At 42.8% G+C, this 21941-nt stretch overlaps 1 protein-coding gene across 1 annotated transcript in view; it reads left to right on the top strand.

The window, feature by feature from the left end:
* The first annotated feature begins 1313 nt into the window (after positions 1-1313).
* GGT7 (gamma-glutamyltransferase 7) overlaps positions 1314-21941 on the top strand; it is a 42333-nt gene continuing 21705 nt past the window's right edge. The window contains exons 1-3 of the mRNA XM_043988837.1: positions 1314-1553; positions 21062-21294; positions 21783-21934. Of these exons, the coding sequence (XP_043844772.1) occupies positions 1385-1553; positions 21062-21294; positions 21783-21934 (554 nt within the window). The 5' untranslated portion in view covers positions 1314-1384. The remainder of the gene's footprint in view (positions 1554-21061; positions 21295-21782; positions 21935-21941) is intronic.

Raw genomic sequence — 21941 nt, 5'->3', positions numbered from 1 at the left:
GCCCAAAGGGCTATAAAACCATATATACCCTTTGACCCAGAAATACCACTACTAAGTCTGTATCCCAAAGAGATCAAAGAAAAAGGAAAAGAACCTATAGGTACAAAAATATTTATATCAGCTCTTTTTGTGGTTGCAAAGAATTGGACATTGAGGGGAGTCCCATCAATTGGGGAATGGCTGAACAAGTTGTGGTATATAATTTTGATGGAATACTATTGTGCTCTAAGAAATGACATAGGAAATGATTTCAGAAAAATGTATATGTGTACATATATAATATATATGTGTGTGTATGTATGTATAAAACCTAGTGATCCCATTCAGAATATGCCATCTTTTGTTAGTTCTACATTCTCCAACACTTTGTTCAGTTCTGCATTTTCCCTTTTGTTTAGCTTTCTATTAGATTTGTCCAACTCCGGAAGAAGATTAAAGTTTCCTCCTATTATTGTTACTATGCCATTTTGCAATTCAGTTAACTTTCCCTTTATTAATTTAGATGTTATGCCAAGAATGCAGATGGGAATTAGGATGGGGATGCAACTGGGGATAAAGATAAAGTTAGGGATGAAGGAAGGTTGGAAGCATTGTGTAATGATGAGAACACTAAATATGGAGTCAGAAGACCTAAGTTTAAATGCTGTCTCTTCTACTTACTGCATATATGACTTTGGGCAAGCTGATCAATCTTTCTTAACCCTAGTTTTCTCACTTATAAAATGAGTGAGTTGCAGAAGATGACTTCTAAGATCCCTTTCAGCTCTAATTATATGATCCAGGAAAGGATGGAGGTGCAGGATAGAAAGAAGGATGGGAATGGGGATAGCAAGTGAAGATAGAGACAGGCATAAAGATAGGGGATGGAGATGGAGAGGGAGGATGAGGAAAGAGTCATGAAGATAGGTGTTGGGATGGGACTAGGATTGGGGTTGGGCCTAGGGATGAAGATGAGAATGGGAAACATGAAGAGGATGCCAATTATAATGGGCTTCCAATGAATGAGAAACAGATGAAAGAAGAGTGGGTATCCAGCATAAGTGGGAGGAACTGATGGAGAAAGAGGCATGATCTACTGGTTGCCTCCTGGGATCAGAGACCCTCCTGAGAGTCATTGGTAGCCTCTTCCATCTCTTCCTCCACACTGTCCTTCCTCCTCCAACTCCAGGGTTCTACCTGGACATGACGGACACTCAGATTCAGGGTCAACCTGGGACATAGCCCCACTTGGTGGGGTCACCTACCTTAGTGCCCCCAACTTAGGGCTTCAAGCCCCGCCCCCAGACCACAAGCCCCGCCCCCTCTCTGCTCCCCATCCCCCACCCCTCGCCCAGGCCCCGCAGTCACTTCCGCCGCTGCGCTGCTGGGGCAGCTTAGGGTGAGGATGGCGGCGGAGAAGGAGGCGAGCCAGGAGAGCGCCTTGGGCGCGTACTCGCCGGTGGACTACATGAGCATCACGAGCTTCCCGCGGCTGCCGGAGGACGAGCCGGCTCCTGCCGTCCCGCTGCGCTGCCGCAAGGACGAGGACGCGTTCTTGGGGGACCCAGACACAGGTGAGGGAGGGCCCCGCGGAACCGGGACTGACCACGACCCGCCGCGGCTGACCTGGCCTGACTGCAGCACCGCGGGCCCACCTCTGCATCCCTTCCCCGGTTTCATCCATCTTTCCTCCATTCGCCCTCTCCTAACCTTCTCTCCCCATCCTGCACCTCTGTGTCCCTTCTTCTCGGCTTTTCCTTCATCTCCGCTTCCATCCCCATCCTCGATCTGCCCTCCATCCCCTATCCGCATCCCCTCCCCATCTCCCTTCCCCTCCTCCTCCCCACATCTCCTCCCATCCCCCTGCTTCCACACTTCTATTATGGATCCAAGAGCAGAGAATTGCACTGGGGTGGAGGGGGGGGGGGAGGCCGAGAAGAGAAGTATATTTCTATCATCAGAGATAGGCTGAGGAGAGTGCCCAGATTTTTCCCTTACCCCAGGACAGAGCAGGGCAGGGAAAGGAGGGAAAGAACCAGAACTGTAGTAAGAGAAAACAAGGTCTGGGAAAAATAGGTCTGGGAAAAATTGACAGCAGCTGTGCGTGGGGTAGGGGGGTGATGGAATAGGGTACCTTAAGGGGAAGGGGAAATTGAATGGGTTTTCTTAGGACTCCAGTGGCTTACTAGAAAACAGGGGGATGCATTCAATGACCTCTCAAGGTCCTTGGAGTGTTCTTTCCTCTCTGGATTCCTCAGCATTCCATGGGCAGCCTAGCACCCTCTTCCCCAAACTGTGTCCCATCTTTTTTCATCAGGTAATTGTTTTGCATAAAATCAACATAGTTGTCTGATGGGTTTCCAAAGTCATTCCACTATCTAGTGCCTATCTTGGCGTTCAGGAAGAAGCAGGTCCCTGAACTCTCCTGCTCCCCCACCACAGAACAGATCACCAGGCAGGTTTCTTCTATTCCCACAAAACTTAAGGGGGTATAGGGCTGGAAAAGCACAAAGAAGCTGGGAGATCTGGAGAGAGAGAAAGGGCACCTACTGTCCCTGTAGTCTTCTCTCTGGTCTCCTCCACTTTTCCATATGGCCCAGCTCTCTCTCCATCCTTCCCCCATTTCCCATGACCCCTTAATCAAAAGCATCACTTCCTGTCTGTGAAGCATCCTTCCAGTAGTAGGCCTTTGCTTTGGGACCCACTTGCATCCCAAGGCACCCAAATGTTCCTTCCATCCTGACCCAGTAAGCTTCACTGGGTCCTTCTGCTCCCCTGTTTCTTCATTAATAGCGTATCTTGGGGCAGCTAGGTGGCACAGTGGATGGAGCACTGGCCCTGGATTCAGGAGTACCTGGGTTCAAATCTGGCCTCAGACACTTAACACTTACTAGCTGTGTGACCCTGGGCAAGTCACTTAACCCCAATTGCCTCACTAAAAAAAAAAAATAGCCTATCTCCCCCCATGCTCCTAACCCCAGACTTTTGTGTTCCTCGTTCCTTTGTCTACTCTGTCCCAGCTTCCCCAATTCCTGCCCTTCAAACACAAACTTCTGCATCCCAACACCCTCTGTCTTAACCTCCCAGTTTAAGTTCTCTGTTTCAATCTTTCCAGTTTTAGCTTTCCAGTCCTCATTTCCCATCATCTGCAGCCCTCTGTGTGTCCCTGAATCTCTAGCCTGATCCGTCTCAACCTTCCCAGTGCTGGCTCTTTAAGCATCAACTTTGCCATCCCAGCTACCTCTGTCTCACCCTCCCTATCCCAAACCTCTTTGTCTCTGTCACCAAGTCCAAGCTCCTGACCCCAGCATTCCAATCTCAATCCTGTCGAGTGCCTAGAAACCTAGCCCGCTGTGTTACTGATTGCCCAACTCCTTCTACCTCAGCCTTTCTGACCCAAGACCCTCTGAGCCTCTCCAGTTCTAGTCCTTTGTTACCCAGTTTTTCATATCCTAGCTAGCCCACAACATATTTGGCCCCCACAGTCTTGAGTCTCTAACGACTCTTATAGTCCTGTCCCTGCCCCTTGGATCACAACCTCCAGACCTTCTCTGATTCTGTCCCCATCTCTCCCAGGTCCAAAAGTTCTCTCAGATCTATACTTATCCCCTTACCCCCCCCAAAAAAAGTGATATACTTATCCCCTTATGCAGAGGATGTGGATTAGATGGTCTACTTCAGTCTAGACCTTTCCCCACCAGTAGATGTTAGTGTTGCTGTCAGAACCAAGTCACCCCTCCACCCTGCCTCTTATGGCCTTGTAGGAAGGAGGTTGGGGTGCTAGCCCTGCAAAGAACTAAGAGGTTGGGAGTTAGTGTCTGAGTCTCCACACTCAGACCCTCTTCCCGGGAGTCTTACCTACTGACTGTGTTGGATTGGAGGAAGAACTTCAGGTGGAAACACAGTACCTGAAAGTTTCAGGGATTGAAAGAGTTGCAAACTCATTGTGATATTGTGAGCCAAGAAGATAATGTGATTTTAAGCTGCATTAAGAAAGGCAGAGTGAGGGCAGCTATGTGGTGCAGTGGATAGAGCACTGGTCCTGGAGTCAGGAGGACCTGAGTTCAAATCTGGCCTCAGACATTTAACACTTACTAGCTGTGTGACCCTGGGCAAGTCACTTAACCCCAATTGCCTCACTAAAAAAATAAAAAAAATTTAAAAATAATAAAAAAAGGAAAGGTAGAGTGACCACCAGGCCTAGGAAGGTGATAGTCCCACCATCCCTACCCTAGTCAGGCCACATCTAGGGGATTGTGTTTAGTTCTGTGTGCCATATTTTAAGGGCATTCCTAAGCTAGAGACCATTCACAAGAGGGTGGCTAGAATGGGAGATAGACCTCAAGACCAGGCCATAAGAAGATCTATGGAAGGAACTGGGAATGTTTATACTAGAGGAGAGAAGACTTGGATGGGAGGGAGGGGAGACATGATAACTGTCTTCAAATATTTGAAGGAGTATCATGTGGAAATGGGATGAGATCTGTTCCTCTTAGACTCAGAAGGCAAAACTAGGAGCAACAACAGTTGAAAATTGCAGAGAAGCAGATTTAGGTTTTGATGTAAAGGGAAAACGTCTTAACAGTTAGAGCTGTTCACAAGTGAATGGGCTACCCTGGGAGCTACTTGATGGTGATGATGTAGAGAGAGAGAATTCTTCTTCAGGAAAGCATTGGACCAGGTGGCCTCTGAGGTCCCATCTAACTCTGAGAATCTCTGATTCTGTGAATAAGGGAAGAAGGAGGTTTTCAGAGCCAAGCAGCCATGTGGGTGGTGCCACAGGAGCAAGGAATTCAGACTCTGACCTCCCTTCTCCTGAATATCAAGCAGCCTTTAAACAGATTGTTTTCCTTGGCTCCTGGGGTTTTAGGGGAGATTCAGGAAGGAAACCCAAGTAATAATGCATGTATTTTGCTTGATGGCCAACAAGACTATGTCTCTTGTCCAGAAATTAGTGAGACATAACTTGCCTGGTGTAAGAAACTCTAAATTGGGCTTCAACCCTGGGTATTGGGGGAATCTACTTATGGTTTCTGGGTATGACTATGATCCAGAACCTGTCACCTTAGTTTTTAGATCCGTGGTTCTCCAGCTTTGTTCCCCAGAGGTCTGGGCAATACCCTCTGGTTTTTGGGTGTTTTTTTTTGGTTTTTTAGTAAGGCAGTTGGGGTTAAGTAACTTGCCCAGGGTCACACAGCTAGTAAGTGTTAAGTGTCTGAGGCCGGATTTGAACTCAGGTACTCCTGAATCCAGGGCCAGTGCTCTATCCACTGCGCCATCTAGCTGCCCCTGGGCAATACCGTCTGGAGCTTAGGGGAAGATATGGGCCCCATCTTTGGGCTTCCGCTTTTTTCTAAGGGGGAGATATGGCTCTGTCCTCAAGAAGTCCTGAGTCCAAGGGGAAATAATTGGTCCCTGCCTTGGAAGACTCTCCATCAGAGTATCCTAGCTCTGGGGTGGAGAAGAAATACAAATAGGACATGGTATTCAGAACAATTCCAGGAAAACATCAAGGAGGATGAGGTTATACAGTCTTTTAAGGCAGGAACTGGGTACTTCTTCTGTAATTCTATAGGACTTTGTACATAGCCTTGTCCTCTCAACTGATGACTAGTGAATACTTACTGAGTGAGTGAACTCGAGGCTGATATCATGCCATTTACCTATCCCCACCTCAAGTGGATGCAGTGATGGTGTCAGGTGGGCATCCTGCTAGGGTAAGATGGGAGTTTTGATCAGAGATGCACTGCACCCTATCTATATTGACCCAAGCATGGAAACAATGACTTCTTCCATTGACAGGTTTAAGGGGGGTAATTTTTCCAAGCCACTAACAGTAAACACAGAACACTAATGAGAATCCAGAAGGTGATTCAGTAGATGGAAGGAGGTACAAGCAGAAAGTCTTTGTTGAACTCAGGTGTCTGAATAGCTATGAATACTAAACAAAGGTACTTGTCTCATCACATTATGAAAAGGAAGCCTCCTTACTAAAGCAGCTAAGAATGCCATTTAGTAATCATTAATTATTGTGTTTTCTTTTGAATAGATTGTATGGATATCTTTTGTTTTGACCACCTAGATTTCCCCCCATGTCTCTCCTGAAGAGCCATCCCTTCCAACAAAGAATTTTAAACAGAAAGAGGAAGAAGAGAGAAAATAATCAGCAAAACCAATGATCACACACACAAATCTGTTTTATACAAATTGTATTTTCTTTTTTTTTATGTTTTGTTTTGTTTTGTTTTGTTTTGTTTTAGTGAGGCAGTTGGGGTTAAGTGACTTGCCCAGGGTCACACAGCTAGTAAGTGTTAAGTGTCTGAAGCCAGATTTGAACTCAGGTACTCCTGACTCCAGGGCCAGTGCTCCATCCACTGCACCATCTAGCTGCCCCTACATATTGTATTTTCAAGAATGGTATACAATTTAGAACAAGACTGAAAGAGATACCCTTAAATAACCCTTAAATGTTCTCAATCACACTCAGTAAGCCTCATCTGTCCCCAGTATGATGTAGATTTTTATTGACTCATTCTGCATCCCCAGATTTGAAGGTAGAAACTCCCTTGGGCTGGTCCATGGCTCTGGTCTGTTTAGGGGTTTTAGGACAATTTTCTACCAAAAGTCCTCAGATGGGCAGCTTCCATCAAGATGCTGCACTCTCAATAACAGGATATACTTTTATCTAGCTGCCTGCTTACTTCTAAGGAGCACTTCTTCCATTTTCTCTGGTTTTTCTTCTCCATACAGTTCTGTGAGGAAATTCACACAACTTTGTGTTATGCTCACCCTAAAAACTGTCACCAACTTTTTCCACACAGAAGGTAATCTGACAGCCCACCAGAGCCTCCCACCATAACTTCTCTCCCTTTCTATGATTCACCTTGGATCTATATATTCATCAGTTTATAAAGGAGGAAACTGAGACCCCAAGAGAAGGAACTTACTCAAGGTCACACAATTATTTAGTCTCCAAACCTAGATTTTTGACCTAGGGTTCTTCCCACCAAACCATACACTTTTTTTTTTCTTTGTGGCATAGATTTGGATAGGGACATCTGGGTTTCCATCTTGGTTCTGTAATGGATTTCCCCTCTCTGAGTATCAATTTCCTCATCTCTAAGATGAGGATAAGAAGAATCTGTCTAACATCTCTCTCTCACAGGGTTGTTGTGAGGCTCAAAGGAGATAACAGATTTAAAGCACTTTGTAAGCTTCGAAGTGCTATCTAAATGTAAGCTGATATGATTTTACAATTTTTGTCCTCCCGAAGAAAGCTTGGCAGGAGACCCAAATGAGCCCTATATCCTAAAAGCATTCAAAGATGAATCAAGTAGATGGAAAATGGGATAAATTTGTCCACATTTCCGTACCAATCTATTTTCATCATCAACATAAAAGGAACGACTACATTTGGACTCTAATGCCTCTGTCTCTGAAGTACAATATGGAGAAGCAGAAATGGCCGTTAGGAAAATGAACTTACCAAGAGTAATCAGACCAGACCATGCACACACCAAGGAAAACTGTACTGTAGGCAACACAACATCAAAGGATCCCTAAACAAGATATCTCAGAGAGATACTAAAAGAATGGAAAAAAATAATAATGTAGAGCCTTGTATAGTAGCACATAACTGTAATCCTTTCTACTGGGGTAGCTGAGGTTGGGGGATTGCTGGAGTTCAGGTGTTCTGAGCTATATAATAGGGCTAAACTGATTAGATGACTGCACTACGTTTGGCACCAATATGGTGGGCCCCCAGAAGGGTGGGTCACCAGAATGCCTACAGAGAGGCAAACCTGCCAACATCACAAATGGAGCTGTTCAAAGTTCTTGTGTTCATCAGTAATTGGATGAGTCCCATGAGCCCACTGCACTACTAGCCTGAGTGAGATGATGAGACCTAGTCTCAAAAAAAACTACAATCAGGAGCAGCTAGGTGGGGCAATGGATAAAGCAGGGTCCTCTATTCAGGAGGACCTGAGTTCAAATCCAACCTCAGGCACTTGACACATACTAGCTGTGTGACCCTGGGCAAGTCATTTAACTCTCATTGCCCCACAAAAAACCAAAAAACTACAATCATGTATTATAATAAAAATAGCTAACGTGTATATATGGTGCTTGCTATGTGCCAAGCACTATGCTAAGCACTTTATAATTATTATCTCATTTGAGCCTCACAACAAGCCTGAGAAGTAGGTACTGTTATTATTCTCATTTTACAGATGAGGAAACTGAAAAACGGGTTAAGTGATTTGTCCAGGGTCACATAGCTAGTAAGTGTCTGAGGCTAAATTTGAACTCAAGTCTTCTTGTCCCTTATCCACTGCAACTCCTCGCTGCTTCAAAAAAGACAACTGAGAGTATATAAACAATAGCCCTGCCTATTTTGGTATCTTTAAATAATCGTTATGTGAGTGATGTATTTACATATCAAAAGTATCCTTGGTAGAAATAGAATAAGGGAAAGGAATGCTTTTTTCAAAGGATTCTCTACATCAGACCACATTTTTTATAATTACACATTTGACTGAAAGATGGAGAAAATATAAGCTGCCACATCATGGTATTGTTTGTTGGTTACAAAAAAGATTTGACTCATTAAGAGAACCTTAAAGTCTATCTTCCAGAGTCACTCCCACCTATACTCTCATCTTTTTAAAAAATCTCTTTCATTTCCCAGCAACTCACTCCCACCCCCCCACCCCCCCTGACAAAAAAGAAGTCTTCCATTCTAACAAATGAGTGTACTTAAGCACAACAAATCAACCTTTTGGTCACGTCTGAAAATGTGTGCCTTGGTCTCATCCATCACCTCTCAGCCAAGAGGAGGAAGGCACGTTTCATCAGGCTTCTGAAGTCATTGTTGGTTATCTTTAATCAGCATTCTAAAATTTTTCAGGATTATTTTCTTTCACATTATTGTCATCATCATGTAATTTTTTCTCTTTGTTCTGCTCACTTCACACTCCATCAGTTCATTTGAATATTCCCGAGATTCTCTGAATTCTTAATATTTGTTATTTTTCATGGAGCAATAATACTTGATTTTATTCAATTAAAAATTTTTAATTAACAAGCATTTACTTTCTTTCCTTCCCACTCCACCCAATTTAAAAAGAAAAGAACTCAAGACCTTTTATAATATGTGTAAAACAAATTCCAACATTGTTCATGTTCAAAAATGTATGTCTAATTCTGCATCATGAATCTGTCACTTCTCTGTCGGGAAGTAGGTAACATGGGTCATCGTCAGTCTTCCGGAATCATGGCTGGTCGTGGCATTGGTCATAGTTCTTAAATTTTTAAAAGTTGTTTGTCTTTACAATATCATTGTTATTGTATAAATTTCCTACTTCTAGGTGCTTCACTCTGCATAAGTTTATACAAGTCTTCACAGGTTTTTCTGAAGTCATGCCTCATTTCTTTCTTTTTTTTTTTTTTTTAGTGAGGCAATTGGGGTTAAGTGACTTGCCCAGGGTCACACAGCTAGTAAGTGTTAAGTGTCTGAGGCCGGGATTTGAACTCAGGTACTCCTGACTCCAGGGCCAGTGCTCTATCCACTGCACCACCTAGCTGCCCATGCCTCATTTCTTATGGCATAAAAGCATTCTATCACATTTATATAGCAAAACTTGTTTAGCACATTCCCCAGTTAAAATGTTTCTTCTTAGTTTCCAGTTCTTTGCTCTATTACATTCACATATCTCTTTTGTTTAACCACTCCCCAACTGATAAACATCCAATTTTTTTCCATTTCTTCCTCTTGTGCATGTTAGGATCATACATGTTACTTTGTTTTTAAATTATATTTTTTATTTTGTTGAATATTTCCCAATTACATTTTTACTTTTAAAATTCATTTTCTTAAAATTTGGACTTCCAAATTCTATCTCTCCCTCCCTCACTCCATCCATTGAGAAGACAAACAATATGATATTGATTATATATGTGGAGTCATGCAAAATATTTCCATGTTAGCCATGTTGCAAAAAACAAACAAAAAAGCAAGAAAAATAAAGAAATCGAAAAAGCATGCTTCAACTTACATTCAGAATTTATCATCAGTTCTCTCTCTCTCCGTAAATAGCATTTTTCATCATAGGTCCTTTGGAATTGTCTTGGGTCATTTTATTGGTAAGAAAAGCTAAGTTGGGCAGCTAAGTGACACAGCGGATAAAGCACCGGCCCTGGAGTCAGGAGGACCTGAGTTCAAATGCGGCCTCAGACACTTGACACTTACTAGCTGTGTGACCCTGAGCAAGTCACTTAACCCTCATTGCCCCACAAAAAAAGAGAAAGAAAAGCTAAGTCATTCACAGTTGATCATTATAAAATATTACTGTTACTGTGTACAATGTTCTCTTGGTTCTGCTCCCTTTGCTTTGCATCAGTTCATATAAGTCTTACCAGGTTTTTCTGAAACCATCCTGCTCTTCCTTCCTTAGGGCAAAAGAGTATTCCATCACAATCATATACCACCACTTGTTCAGCCATTCCCCAACGGAGGGACATCCCCTTAATTTCCAGTTCTTTGCCACCACAAAAAGAACTGCTATAAATATTTTTGTACAAATAGGTCCTTTTCTCTTTTCTTTGATCTCTTTGAAATACAGACCTAGTAGTGTCATTGCTAGGTCAAAGTCTATGCACAGTTTTATAGCCATTTGGGCATAGTTCCAAACTGTTCTTTGGAATGGTTCACAACAATTCATTAGTGTCTATATTCTCCATATCCCTCTAGTGTTTGTCCTTTTCCTTTTCTGTCATTAGCCAATCTTATGGGTGTGAAGTAGTACCTCAGAGTTGTTTTAATTTGCATTTCTCTAACCAATAATGATTTAGAGCTTTTTTCCATATGACTATAGTTTTTGTTTCTTCTGAAAACTGCCTATTCATATCCTTTGATGATTTACAAATTGGGAAATTGCTCTCATTTTTAAAAAATTTGACTTATTGGGGCAGCTAGGTGGCGCAGTAGATAGAGCACCAGTCCTGGAGTCAGGAGGACCTGAGTTCAAATCCAGCCTCAGACACTTAATACCTACTAGCTGTGTGACCCTGGGCAAGTCACCCAATTGCCTCACCAAAAAAAAAAAAATGACTGATTTCCTTATATATTTGAGAAACGAGACCTTTATCAGAGAAACTTGCTGTAAAAATTATTTCCCAGTTTCTTGCTTTTCTTCTAATTTTGGCTGCATTGGTTTTTAAATTTCATGTAAACAAAATTATCCATTTGACTTCCCATATGTATCACAGAAATAACAATATCCATTCACCCCCTTGGTTATTAATACCAACTAACACATAAATTCATGCTTGTCAAAGTTGCTTGATGCTGACATAAAGGATGTCTTGTGCAAGGTTTAAATGGAAGATAACTTTACAGATGGTCTGAGGTCCCCCAGATGTTCCTTTTTTGCAGATGACATTGTGTTGATTACATCAAGTTCTAGAACATCACAAGGCTTCCTCAATGAGATTTCTGATTTTTCAAAAGTGATCATACTAAAAATCCATACAGGAAAAACTAAATGGATGAAAAATTCTTGTCCAGAATGTGATAGATGGGTCCAGTAAAGTAATATATTAGTGCATATCTGGGAAAGACTGCAAATGGAAAATGGCTTTGCCTAGAATAGGAGGAAGAGAGTGGGGTGGATTACATTTGGGAAATTACTCAGCTTTTTTTTTGTTTTTTGTGAGGCAATTGGGGTTAAATGACTTGCCCAGGGTCACACAGCTAGTAAGTGTCAAGTGTCTGAGGCTGGATTTGAACTCAGGTCCTCCTGAATCCAGGGCCAGTGCTCTACCCATTGTGCCACCTAGCTGCCCCTGCTTTTAACACTCTCGATCTGCTCCCTGGTACAAAGTTGCATTTGTTTAACCTAAACATTCTGTGATTATATGCCTGAATGATTTAACAGGGGTCACTTTGCTATACGACCTTCTAATTATTAACATCAAAATAGGCATAAAACAGGAAGATGTTTGTGTGCCAAAAGTGTTTGCCAGAATCAGGGAGTATGTTTACCACAAAACCTAAATGGAAGATGGATTCCCCATAGATAGCAAGATCTCTCAGATGCTCCTTTGAGTAGGTGACATTTACTGCTTACATCAAGGCCTGGAACATTGCACAGTTTCCTAAATGATCTCCATAACTATGCCAAAGAGTTCACTTTAATTATCCACATAGGAAAAGCCAAATTAATGAGTGCCCATTGTCTAAATTATGATATACATTTAGATGGACAGTCCATATAGTTGATCCATCACGTCATTTAGCATGTACAGATGACAGCATGGACAATGAAATGAGCTCAGAGTTGAACAAGGAGAGGAGAATGAGCTGTATGACCTTTGGGAGATGGCAGTCTTTTTAAGTACTTGAGTACTTTTTAAGTACCCTCTGAGATGATGGCTCATTTTTTTAACAGCAGTATTTTCCCCCAGGATGCTGTATATCTATTTTTGTTTTTGCTTTTTGCAGGGCAGTGAGGGTTAAGTGACTTGCCCAGGATCACACAGCTAGTAAGTGTCAAGTGTCTGAAGTCACATTTGAACTCAGGTCCTCCTGAATCCAGGGTCAGTGCTTTATCCACTGCACCACCTAGCTGCCCCTGATGCTGTATATCTGTGAGTCTAGGATGTCACAGTTTCTGAATAATGAAAGTAGAGGGTCGCTTAAAGTTCATTGGAGAGGAACATGGTAGGCATGAACAGGACATGAAGCATTACCAACCAAGAATTGTGTAGAAGTGATATAAAAGATATTATGAGAGAACTGAAATGGAAAAAAGAAAAACATAGAAGAATAAATGATGGGCTGGCCACATAGCAAGAACAAGGTGATAACAGTGTCAGCTCTTGTACTCTAATGATATCCACACAAGGTCAAGACATCTATAAGAAAGCCCCTGGCTTGATGGGTGGACCCTTGTGAGAGATGAAATAATATACGTAAAGACCTTTGCAAAGTGCTATATAAATAGGGGCTGCTAGGTGGCGCAGTGGTTAGAGAGCACTGACCCTGAAATCAGGAGGACCTAAGTTGAAATCTCACGTCAGACACTTACTAGCTGTGTGACCCTAGGCAAACCTCAATTGCTTTAAAAAATATCCGGGGTCAGGGCAACTAGGTGGCACAGTGGATAAAGCACCAGCCCGGGAGTCAGGAGTACCTGAGTTCAAATCTGGCCTTGGGCACTTAACACTTACTAGCTGTGTGACCCTGGCAAGTCACTTGACCTCAATTGCCTCACTAAAAAAAAAAAAAAATATCCGGGGTCATCTCTAGTTGTCTTGACATATATCTTGCCGCTGGACCCAGATAGTTCTGGAGGAGAGAATGAGATTGGTGATCTTGCACAGCCCTCCCTCACCTAAATCCAATTCAGTGCAAGTTATGACATCACCCCAATGTCATGTTCCTCTTCAAGAACAAAGGATAAATAACAACAACAATAAATGTTATTTAAGGCAGGTCATGGAGAAGAACCAGGATGGGCAAGCCCTGGAGGAGGATGTAAGTTCAAAACCTAGTTCTGCCACTTACTGCCTGAGTGACTTTGGGCAAGACAACTTTTCTGGGACTCAGTTTCCTCATCTGTAAAATGAGCAAGTTGGACTCAATGATTTCTGAGGTTCCTTTGGACTCTGATTCTATGAACCTCTAATTTATAATCTATCACTGAATGGAGTACTGATATCAAAAAGAGTATAGATAGGGACAGCTGGGTGGCGCAGTGGATAAAGCACTGGCCCTGGATTCAGGAGGACCTGAGTTCAAATCCACCCTCAGACACTTGACACTAGCTGTGTGACCCTGGGCAAGTCACTTAACCCCAATTGCCTCACCAAAAAAAAAAAGTATAGATATATAGAAGTATGTATGTGTGCATGTATATGTATGTATGTTATTCAAATGTTATTCGAAAGTTATTAGTACAGAAAAGATACCATTTATGGGGTTTTTTTGTTTTGTTTTTTTGCAGGGCAATGGGGGTTAAGTGACTTGCCCAGGGTCATACAGCTAGTAAGTGTCAAGTGCCTGAGGCCGGATTTGAAACTCAGGTACTCCTGAATCCAGGGCTGGTACTTTATCCACTGTGCCACCTAGCCACCCAAGATACCATTTATGTGACTTTGTATGGTTAGTTTGACTGGATGGATGACTTATCAGGTAATTAATTCCCTGTTGGGAGTTTTGAGCTTCCATTTGCCCATCAGCTTGAGTAGAGCCAGACAGGACAATAACCACTGGCTTAACAGCTTGGGACAGCTAGGTGACACAGTGGTTAGAACACAGGACTTGGAATCTAGAAAAATAGAATTCAAATTCAGCTTCAGACATTTACTAGCTGTGTGATCCTGGGAAAATCCCTTAGCCTCTGTTTGCCTCTGTTTGCTCATCTATAAAGTGGTGGTAATAATAGCACCTAGCTCTTGGATAAATAAACTGAGATAGAGCATTTAGCACAGTACCTGCCACAGAGTAGGTGCTATATAAATGCCTAGTAGTAGTAGTAGTAGGTCTTCCTGACTCCTGGTCCAGTGATCTCTCCATTGCACCACCTGGCTGCCTGTATGGGTTGCTCCATTGGGCAAGTTGACTATTCAAATGTTATAAGCAAAAATAATAGCTGACTGGATATGAAAAGCCCTGGGCCTGGGGCAGCTAGGTGGCGCAGTGGATAGAGCACTGGCCCTGGAGTCAGGAGTACCTGAGTTCAAATCTGGCCTCAAACACTTAACACTTACTAGCTGTGTGACCCTGGGCAAGTCACTTAACCCTAATTGCCTCACTAAAAAAAATTAAAAAGTCCTGGGCCAGCTGCATACTCATTTAGCTTATGTACCTTATATATTCCACCCTTTGTTTATTATTATAGATAATCAGGAACATTGGAAAGTAAAATAATCAAACATAACATGATGAATATAACAGTACCAATTGATCCTAAGTATTACATACATATATGAATGGCATCTTGAATTGTTGTGGACCCAGTTTTCCTTCATATTCTCCCCTTTCTTCCCTAATAGACATAAACAATCTTAAGTGTTTGCAATGGCCACATGGATAGCCATCAATCCTCCTATCCGTACTTATCTAGTCTACATGATAAATGACATGCATTCAAATGATACACAGCAGCCTTCAGTCAGTCCTTTTGCCTCTGAGAGATTGCTTTCTCTCTGGTCCTCTCAGAACTCTCCAGTTCTCTCCTCAAGCACTTTTATCTGGACTACATTTTTTTCCTCTAATCCTCTCAGAACCACCTATGGTTTTTTGTCTGTGTCCCCAATGCCTAGATAGCATAGTGTCTAACACTTAGTAGGGATAGAGATAGGACCTTGATATCATTGATATAGAGAACTCCCAGATGGGGAAATTCTCCATACTGATGCAGGTCAGTACCTTCCCTGCAATTTATGTAGTCTTAGAGAGCTGCCGTAAGCAGAGAGGCTAAGGGACTTATCCAGAGTCACACAGCCAATATGAGTCAAAGGTAGGACATGAATCCAGGTTTTCCTGGCTCAATGCTCATTAAGTTTTCTCCTCATTATCTCTCCCAAAAGCAAATACCATTTCCTGAGTACCATAGGGAAATTCCAATATTGGAAATGACTCATTAGATCTTTTAGGACCTGGTAGTGGCTCCAGGCCCCCCATAGAGTACAAACAGTAACAGAAAATGGATCCGATTGATGTCCACTAAGGTTGACACAGTGGTCATGTTGATGTTCACAGTGCCCATACCAATCAACTGGTCAACATTGTAGACACCTATCCATCATGTTAAATACTTTGCAAAATTGAAGACTCTATTTTAACATATAAACAAACTTAACTCTTTTAATCATAAAAGTATATTATTTTCCAGTTACATGTAGAGATTTGTTTTTATGAGATGTCTAGTTTCAAATTTTTCTCCCTCCCTCCCTTCCCTCCCCCTCCCCAAAACAGCAAGCAATCTGATATAGGTTATACATGTATAATCACATTAAACACATTTCTGCATTAGTCATGTTATGAAAGAAGAATCATAATAAAAGGGGAAAACCTCAAAAAAAAAAAAGGTAGAAACAGCCTGGTTCAATCTTTATCCAGATTCCACAGTTCTTTTTTCTGGATGTGGAGAACATTTTCCATCATGAGTTCTTTGGAATTGTCTTGGGTCATTGAACTACTGAGAAGAGCCAAGTCTATCACAGTTGATCATCACACAATGTTGTTGATACTGTGTACAATGTTCTCTTGGTTCTGCTCATCTCACTCAGCATCAATTCATGTAAGTCTTTCCAGGTTTTTCTGAAATCTACCTGCTTATCGAACAAACTTAATTCTTAACACACAATATCATATCATACCACAATAACTAAATCCAACAATCAAAACTAATTCCCCAATATAAAAAAATTGAATATTAAAGAAAAAAGGTAATTAAAACATTTCATTGAAATCTCAGGCATGATAGATAGCTCTTGCAGAACTCTATTCCACATTAATAGGCTTAGGAAGCTTACCCAAGCCAATAGATCCCTCAGGACATCCCTTGTTCATTCATTTTATTCATTCTATAGGCATTTTTTAATTACCTATCATCTACCAGGCACTAGGTTCTAGTGATTAAAAACAAAAACAGCCCCTGCCGGGAAAGATCTTCCATTGTACTAGGGGGAAATAATGTACACACAAATAAATACAAAGTAACATTAGGAAAGGCAGAAACAGTCTTGACAACTATGGCCTTCCTGTACAACTCTCATATAAAGTAAAGACCAATACAGTCTCCAGCTTCTGATCCCCTACCGTGGAGTATACTTCCAACCCCATTTCTTTGGCTACCAGGGAAAGAATGGTAAGCTAATGTTGTCAGAGAATTATACAAATGGGGAGGCACTAAGGTGGTAATATTGTTTTCAGATTACAATTTTTAGAGGGCAGCACAAGCCCTCTCAACTGTTCCTTTGTGCAATCAAGATTGGTTTTAATTTTCTGGGTTGGGGCCAATATAAGGTTTGTATCACTCCTGGGGGCTTATCATATGCTGCAGCACACTGCAGCTTGGAACTCCTTAGCTCACTTTTCCTGCATTAGCATCCCTAGCTGGGACTTTAGGGATGCTCAGTTGCTTGTTACGTTTCCTTTGCAAAATAGAAATATTCTCCCTGGATGCATACTCTGAGCCTTTTCTGGAGGAATCTCAGCCCATTTTTCTAATCCCTTCAAGAAAAATTGACTTCTGTGCCTTTAGTTCTCTTTGCTTACCATTTGCTAAAACTGGGAAGCAGTCACCACCTCACACCATAATTCCTGCCCTCTGAATTTCTCTTACTTTATTGTTGTGACCACTTTCCATTCAAGTTCCTCCCCATCCATGGGAACAACCTCTTGATACCATGGGATTACAGGGATGAATTGGACAAAATGTTGTGACTCTGGACTCTCTCAGTGCCTCCACCCCTGATCTAGGAGATTAGATAATATCTTTACTAGGCTGCTGGGGAGATGAAATCTTATAGTCCTCCAAAAGGCTGTGGCAATATCCAATGGGTCATTAAAATTCTTTTTTAGGGGCAACTAGATGGCGCAGTGGATATAGCACCCGCCCTGGAGTCAGGAGTACCTGAGTTCAAATCCAGCCTCAGACACTTAACACTTACTAGCTGTGTGACCCTGGGCAAGTCACCTAACCCCAATTACCTCACTAATAATAAAAAAAATTATCCTTTTGTTGATACCATTCATGCCACTCTTGTGGAATATATCTGTTAAGGCAAGGGCCAGTCAGTCAGTTGACTGATAGTAATAGGTCCCATCCCCTGAGTAGGATTCTCCTACTGACCAAATTGAATATCCAAATATTGTAAGCATAATAGCAGCAGAATGTGTGATAAGCATTGAATTTATAGCAAAATCATTTAGTTTATCTCCTTGATATGCTAATTTATATTTCTTCTGTTTCTAAAATACATATAAACAGAGCTTAACATGCTTAATGGGCAGCTAGGTGGCACAGTAGATAGAGTGCCAGGCCTAGAGTCAGGAAGACTCTTCTTCCTAAATTCAAATCCAACTTCAGACACTTACTAGCTATGTGACCCTGTGCAAGTCACTTAATCCCATTTGCCTCAATTACCTCATCTCTAAAATGAGCTGGAGAAGGGAATGGCAGAACATTCCAGTGGTACTCCAGTATCTTTGCCAAGAAAACCCCAATAATGGGGTCATGGAGAGTCAGATACTAAAAAACAAACAACAATAACATGCTTAACATTAACAAAACTTATCTTTTATACCAAGATACAAAGTGATTTCTTTACTGACCTCAACACCTACATTTTTAAAGGGACAAGAGGGAGGGAAGAAGATTGATACCTCCAGAGCACAACCACTTTGCTTATTGATCAATTGTGGGCAATCTCCAGATCCCTTCTTTTTTTTTTCTTTTTTTTTAAATTTTTTTTGGGGGGTTGAGGCAATTAGGGTTAAGTGACTTGCCCAGGGTCACACAGCTAGTAAGTGTTAAGTGTCTAAAGCCAGATTTGAACTCAGGTCCTCCTGACGCCAGGGCCAGTGCTCTATCCACTGCGCCACCTAGCTACCCCTCCAGATCCCTTCTAACTCTTAGACTCTCCAAGAATGATTTTAGAATCAGAGGACCTAAATTTTAGTCCTGGCTCTGCCAGTTACCTGTGCAACACTAAGCAAGCCATATTCATTCTCATTTTCTCTCCCTCCTTCCTTTCATCTCAGTTTCTTTCCTTGGTAAAATGAAAGGGTTACACTAGATGATCTCGATAGGGCAGCTAGATGGCACCATAATGCACAGAGTACCAGGCCTGGAGTCAGGAAGACTCATCTTCCTGAGTTCAAATCCAGCCTGAGACACTTGCTAGCTGTGTGACCCTGGGCAAGTCACTTCACCCTGTTTACCTCAGTTTCCTCATCTGTAAAGAGAAGAGGAGAGGGGGCAGCTAGGTGGTGCAGTGGATAGAGCACCAGCCCTGGAGTCAGGAGGACCTGAGTTCAAATCTGACCTCAGACACTTAACACTTACTAGCTGTGTGACCTTGGGCAAGTCACTTAACCCCAATTGCCTCACTTAAAAAAAAGAGAGAGAGAGAGAGAGAGAACAGGAGAAGGAAATGGCAAAATCTTTCAGTATCTTTGCCAAGATAACCCCAAATGGGGTCATGGAAAGTCTAAAATGACTAAAAGGGTTGAACAACAAGGCCCCTTCCAGATTTAAATGGTGCTATCTTGGGACTTTGGCCCCAGACCCAGGTTGTGAAGAGAGCCTTGTCTTTAACAGAAGTAGGCACAAACAGGGCTAGAGAAGTCAGCAGACAACAAAAGATGAAAATAATCAATGTTGAAGGGTCTATGAGAAGACAGATTCTCTAATGTATCGTCAGTGGCCCTATGGTTTGGTGCAACCATTCCAGAAAATAATTTGGATTTGTGTTAGAAAAGTCATGAAACTGTTTATACCCTTTGATGCAGAGATCCTTCTCCTGGGCATATACCTCAAGGGGGACAAAGACAGAAAGTTCCCATATACAGAGTGTCCCAAAAGTCTTAGGGTAAGCAAAGACTTTTGTTCTAATAGCTTAAAACTGAACATAGGAAGATTTGTATTAACTGATGCAAAATGAAACAGAGCCAGAAAACAGGGATCATTAAAACTACATAGTGTTTGGCTTCTTTTTGTATTTTAAAAAATTGCAAAAAAAAATTTCTCCTATTATACTTATTGTGTATAAATTTGGCTCTAATATAGATGAGGAAATGCAGAAATGCACCTTCCTCCTTTCTTTAGGGAGAAAGAGGGTTGGCTAGGTGGTGCAATAGATAAAGCACTGGCCCTGGATTCAGGAGTACCCGAGTTCAAATCCAGCCTCAGACACTTGACACTTACTAGCTGTGTGACCCTGGGCAAGTCACTTAACCCCCATTACCCCGCAAAAAAAAAAAAAAAAGGGGGAGAAAGAAAAGATGATGGGCATAGAATACTACATATACTGTCAAAAAAAAAAAAAAAAGAGCAGTGCAGCTAGAGTTTTGCCCTTGAAGGCTCTCAGGGCCCTCTTTTCTGTTCCCTGCTGGTGATTGGCCCTATCTGTAACCATTGCCCCCTAAGGATCAACTTTTCCAAGTTATAGGGAACAAGAACAGAATCTGGCCCTGTCACCCTTCCACCTTGATACCTTTCCCTCCCTCATCTCTTCTGCCACTTGTGGGAAATTAGAGTTTTCCCTGTGTTGGGTTTGGGCAGACAGAGACTGGGGGAGTCAGGAGACTGAGAAGATAGAATTGTGTGACCTTGAACTGATTATTTCTTTTTGAGCCTCAGTTTTCTCATTTGTGAAATGAGGCACCTGGTTGACACAGTAGACAGAGTGATAGGCCTGGAGTCAGGGAGACCTGGATTCCAGCCTCAGACAAACATTGACTAGCTGTTTGACCCTGGGCAAGTCCTTTGATCTCCATCTGCCTCCATTTCTTTAACTGTAAAATGGGGATCATAATAGCATCGCCTCCCAGGGTTGTGAGGATCAAATGAGATCATATTTGTAAAGTGCTTAGCACAGTGTTCGGCACACAGTAGGTACTAAATAAATGCTTGTTCCCTTTCATCTCAAATAGTTCTATGAGTCAGTGATTAGAGTTGGGGAAGGGGGAGGGGGGAAGAACTTAGGACCTCTGCTTCCCAGAGCAGGGAAGGAGGTGGTGGTCTTCTTAGCTCAGGGGCCAACCCCTGTCCCCACCCATCTTAGAACAGAGTGCGTCAGAAAGAGAATGAAAGATGATACAGGTTAGGGATTAGGGAACTGGGGGAACAGGGACTGGGGGAGGGAAAGACAGAGTCAGGAGGAAGCAGGAGGAAGGCAGTTTCTGGGAGGCAGGTGGAAGCATCACCCCAAGGCCACTTATTTGATGTAAGAAAGTGCTCCAAGAGGACAGCCCAGGGGCTGGAAGGGATTTGGGGGGAGGGGGGCAAAAATAAGCATGAGGAATTCTAATATTTCCTCCTTTCCCTTCACTCACTTTCTCCTCCAGATCCCGACTCTTTCCTGAAGTCTGCCCGGCTACAGCAGCTACCCTCATCCTCCTCGGAGATGGGCAGCCAGGATGGGTCACCTCTAAGGGAAACCAGCAAGGACCCCTTTGCAGCCGCAGCAGAGTGTTCCTGCCGCCAAGATGGACTTACAGTCATCGTCACAGCCTGCCTCACCTTTGCCACTGGGGTTACTGTGGCCCTTGTCATGCAGATCTACTTTGGGGATCCCCAGGTGAGACTGGAAAGGGGCAGATTTGGAGAAAATGGGGGGGGCTGAAGGAGAAAGAAAGATATGGCAGTGAAAAGGAGGGTTCTGGGGCTTGGAGGGATGGGGCGCCTAGGGATCTAGAGGCAGGGAGCTGACTAGGAGACTAGAGGGAAAGAAAGAGGTAGGTTAGAAGAGAGGCCATGGTTAGGAGATCGTGGGGCCCAGGAACTGGCAAAATAACCTTGGTTCAACAGACAATTACTAAACACCAGTTCTATGCTCAGTAATGGAAGGCTTTTAGGGAAACGCTTACCTTGGTGGGTAGTGGGCTGTCATTATCCTTGAACCCCAAAGGGTAGCTTGTTTTGTTTCCTTGGCCTCCTGCTTCAGAGTTTTGCCACCTACAGTAGAGGGTTAGTATGAGAGAGAGAGATGTTTCATGATAGCAGATTGCAAGCCTTTTCTACTGCCCTCCCCGCCCCCAACCTCTCCTTCCCCATTCTTTCCTCAAGATCTTCCACCAGGGAGCAGTTGTCACAGATGCTGCCCATTGCACAGCCCTAGGCATTGAGGTCCTGAGTAAAGGTGGCTCTTCTGTGGATGCTGCTGTGGCTGCTGCCCTATGTGCTGGCATTGTGGCTCCTCACAGCTCTGGCCTGGGTGGGTAAGTG

Source organism: Dromiciops gliroides, chromosome 2, assembly GCF_019393635.1.
Source record: "Dromiciops gliroides isolate mDroGli1 chromosome 2, mDroGli1.pri, whole genome shotgun sequence".
NCBI lineage: Eukaryota > Metazoa > Chordata > Mammalia > Microbiotheria > Microbiotheriidae > Dromiciops > Dromiciops gliroides.
This window is presented reverse-complemented; position numbering and strand designations above follow the sequence as displayed.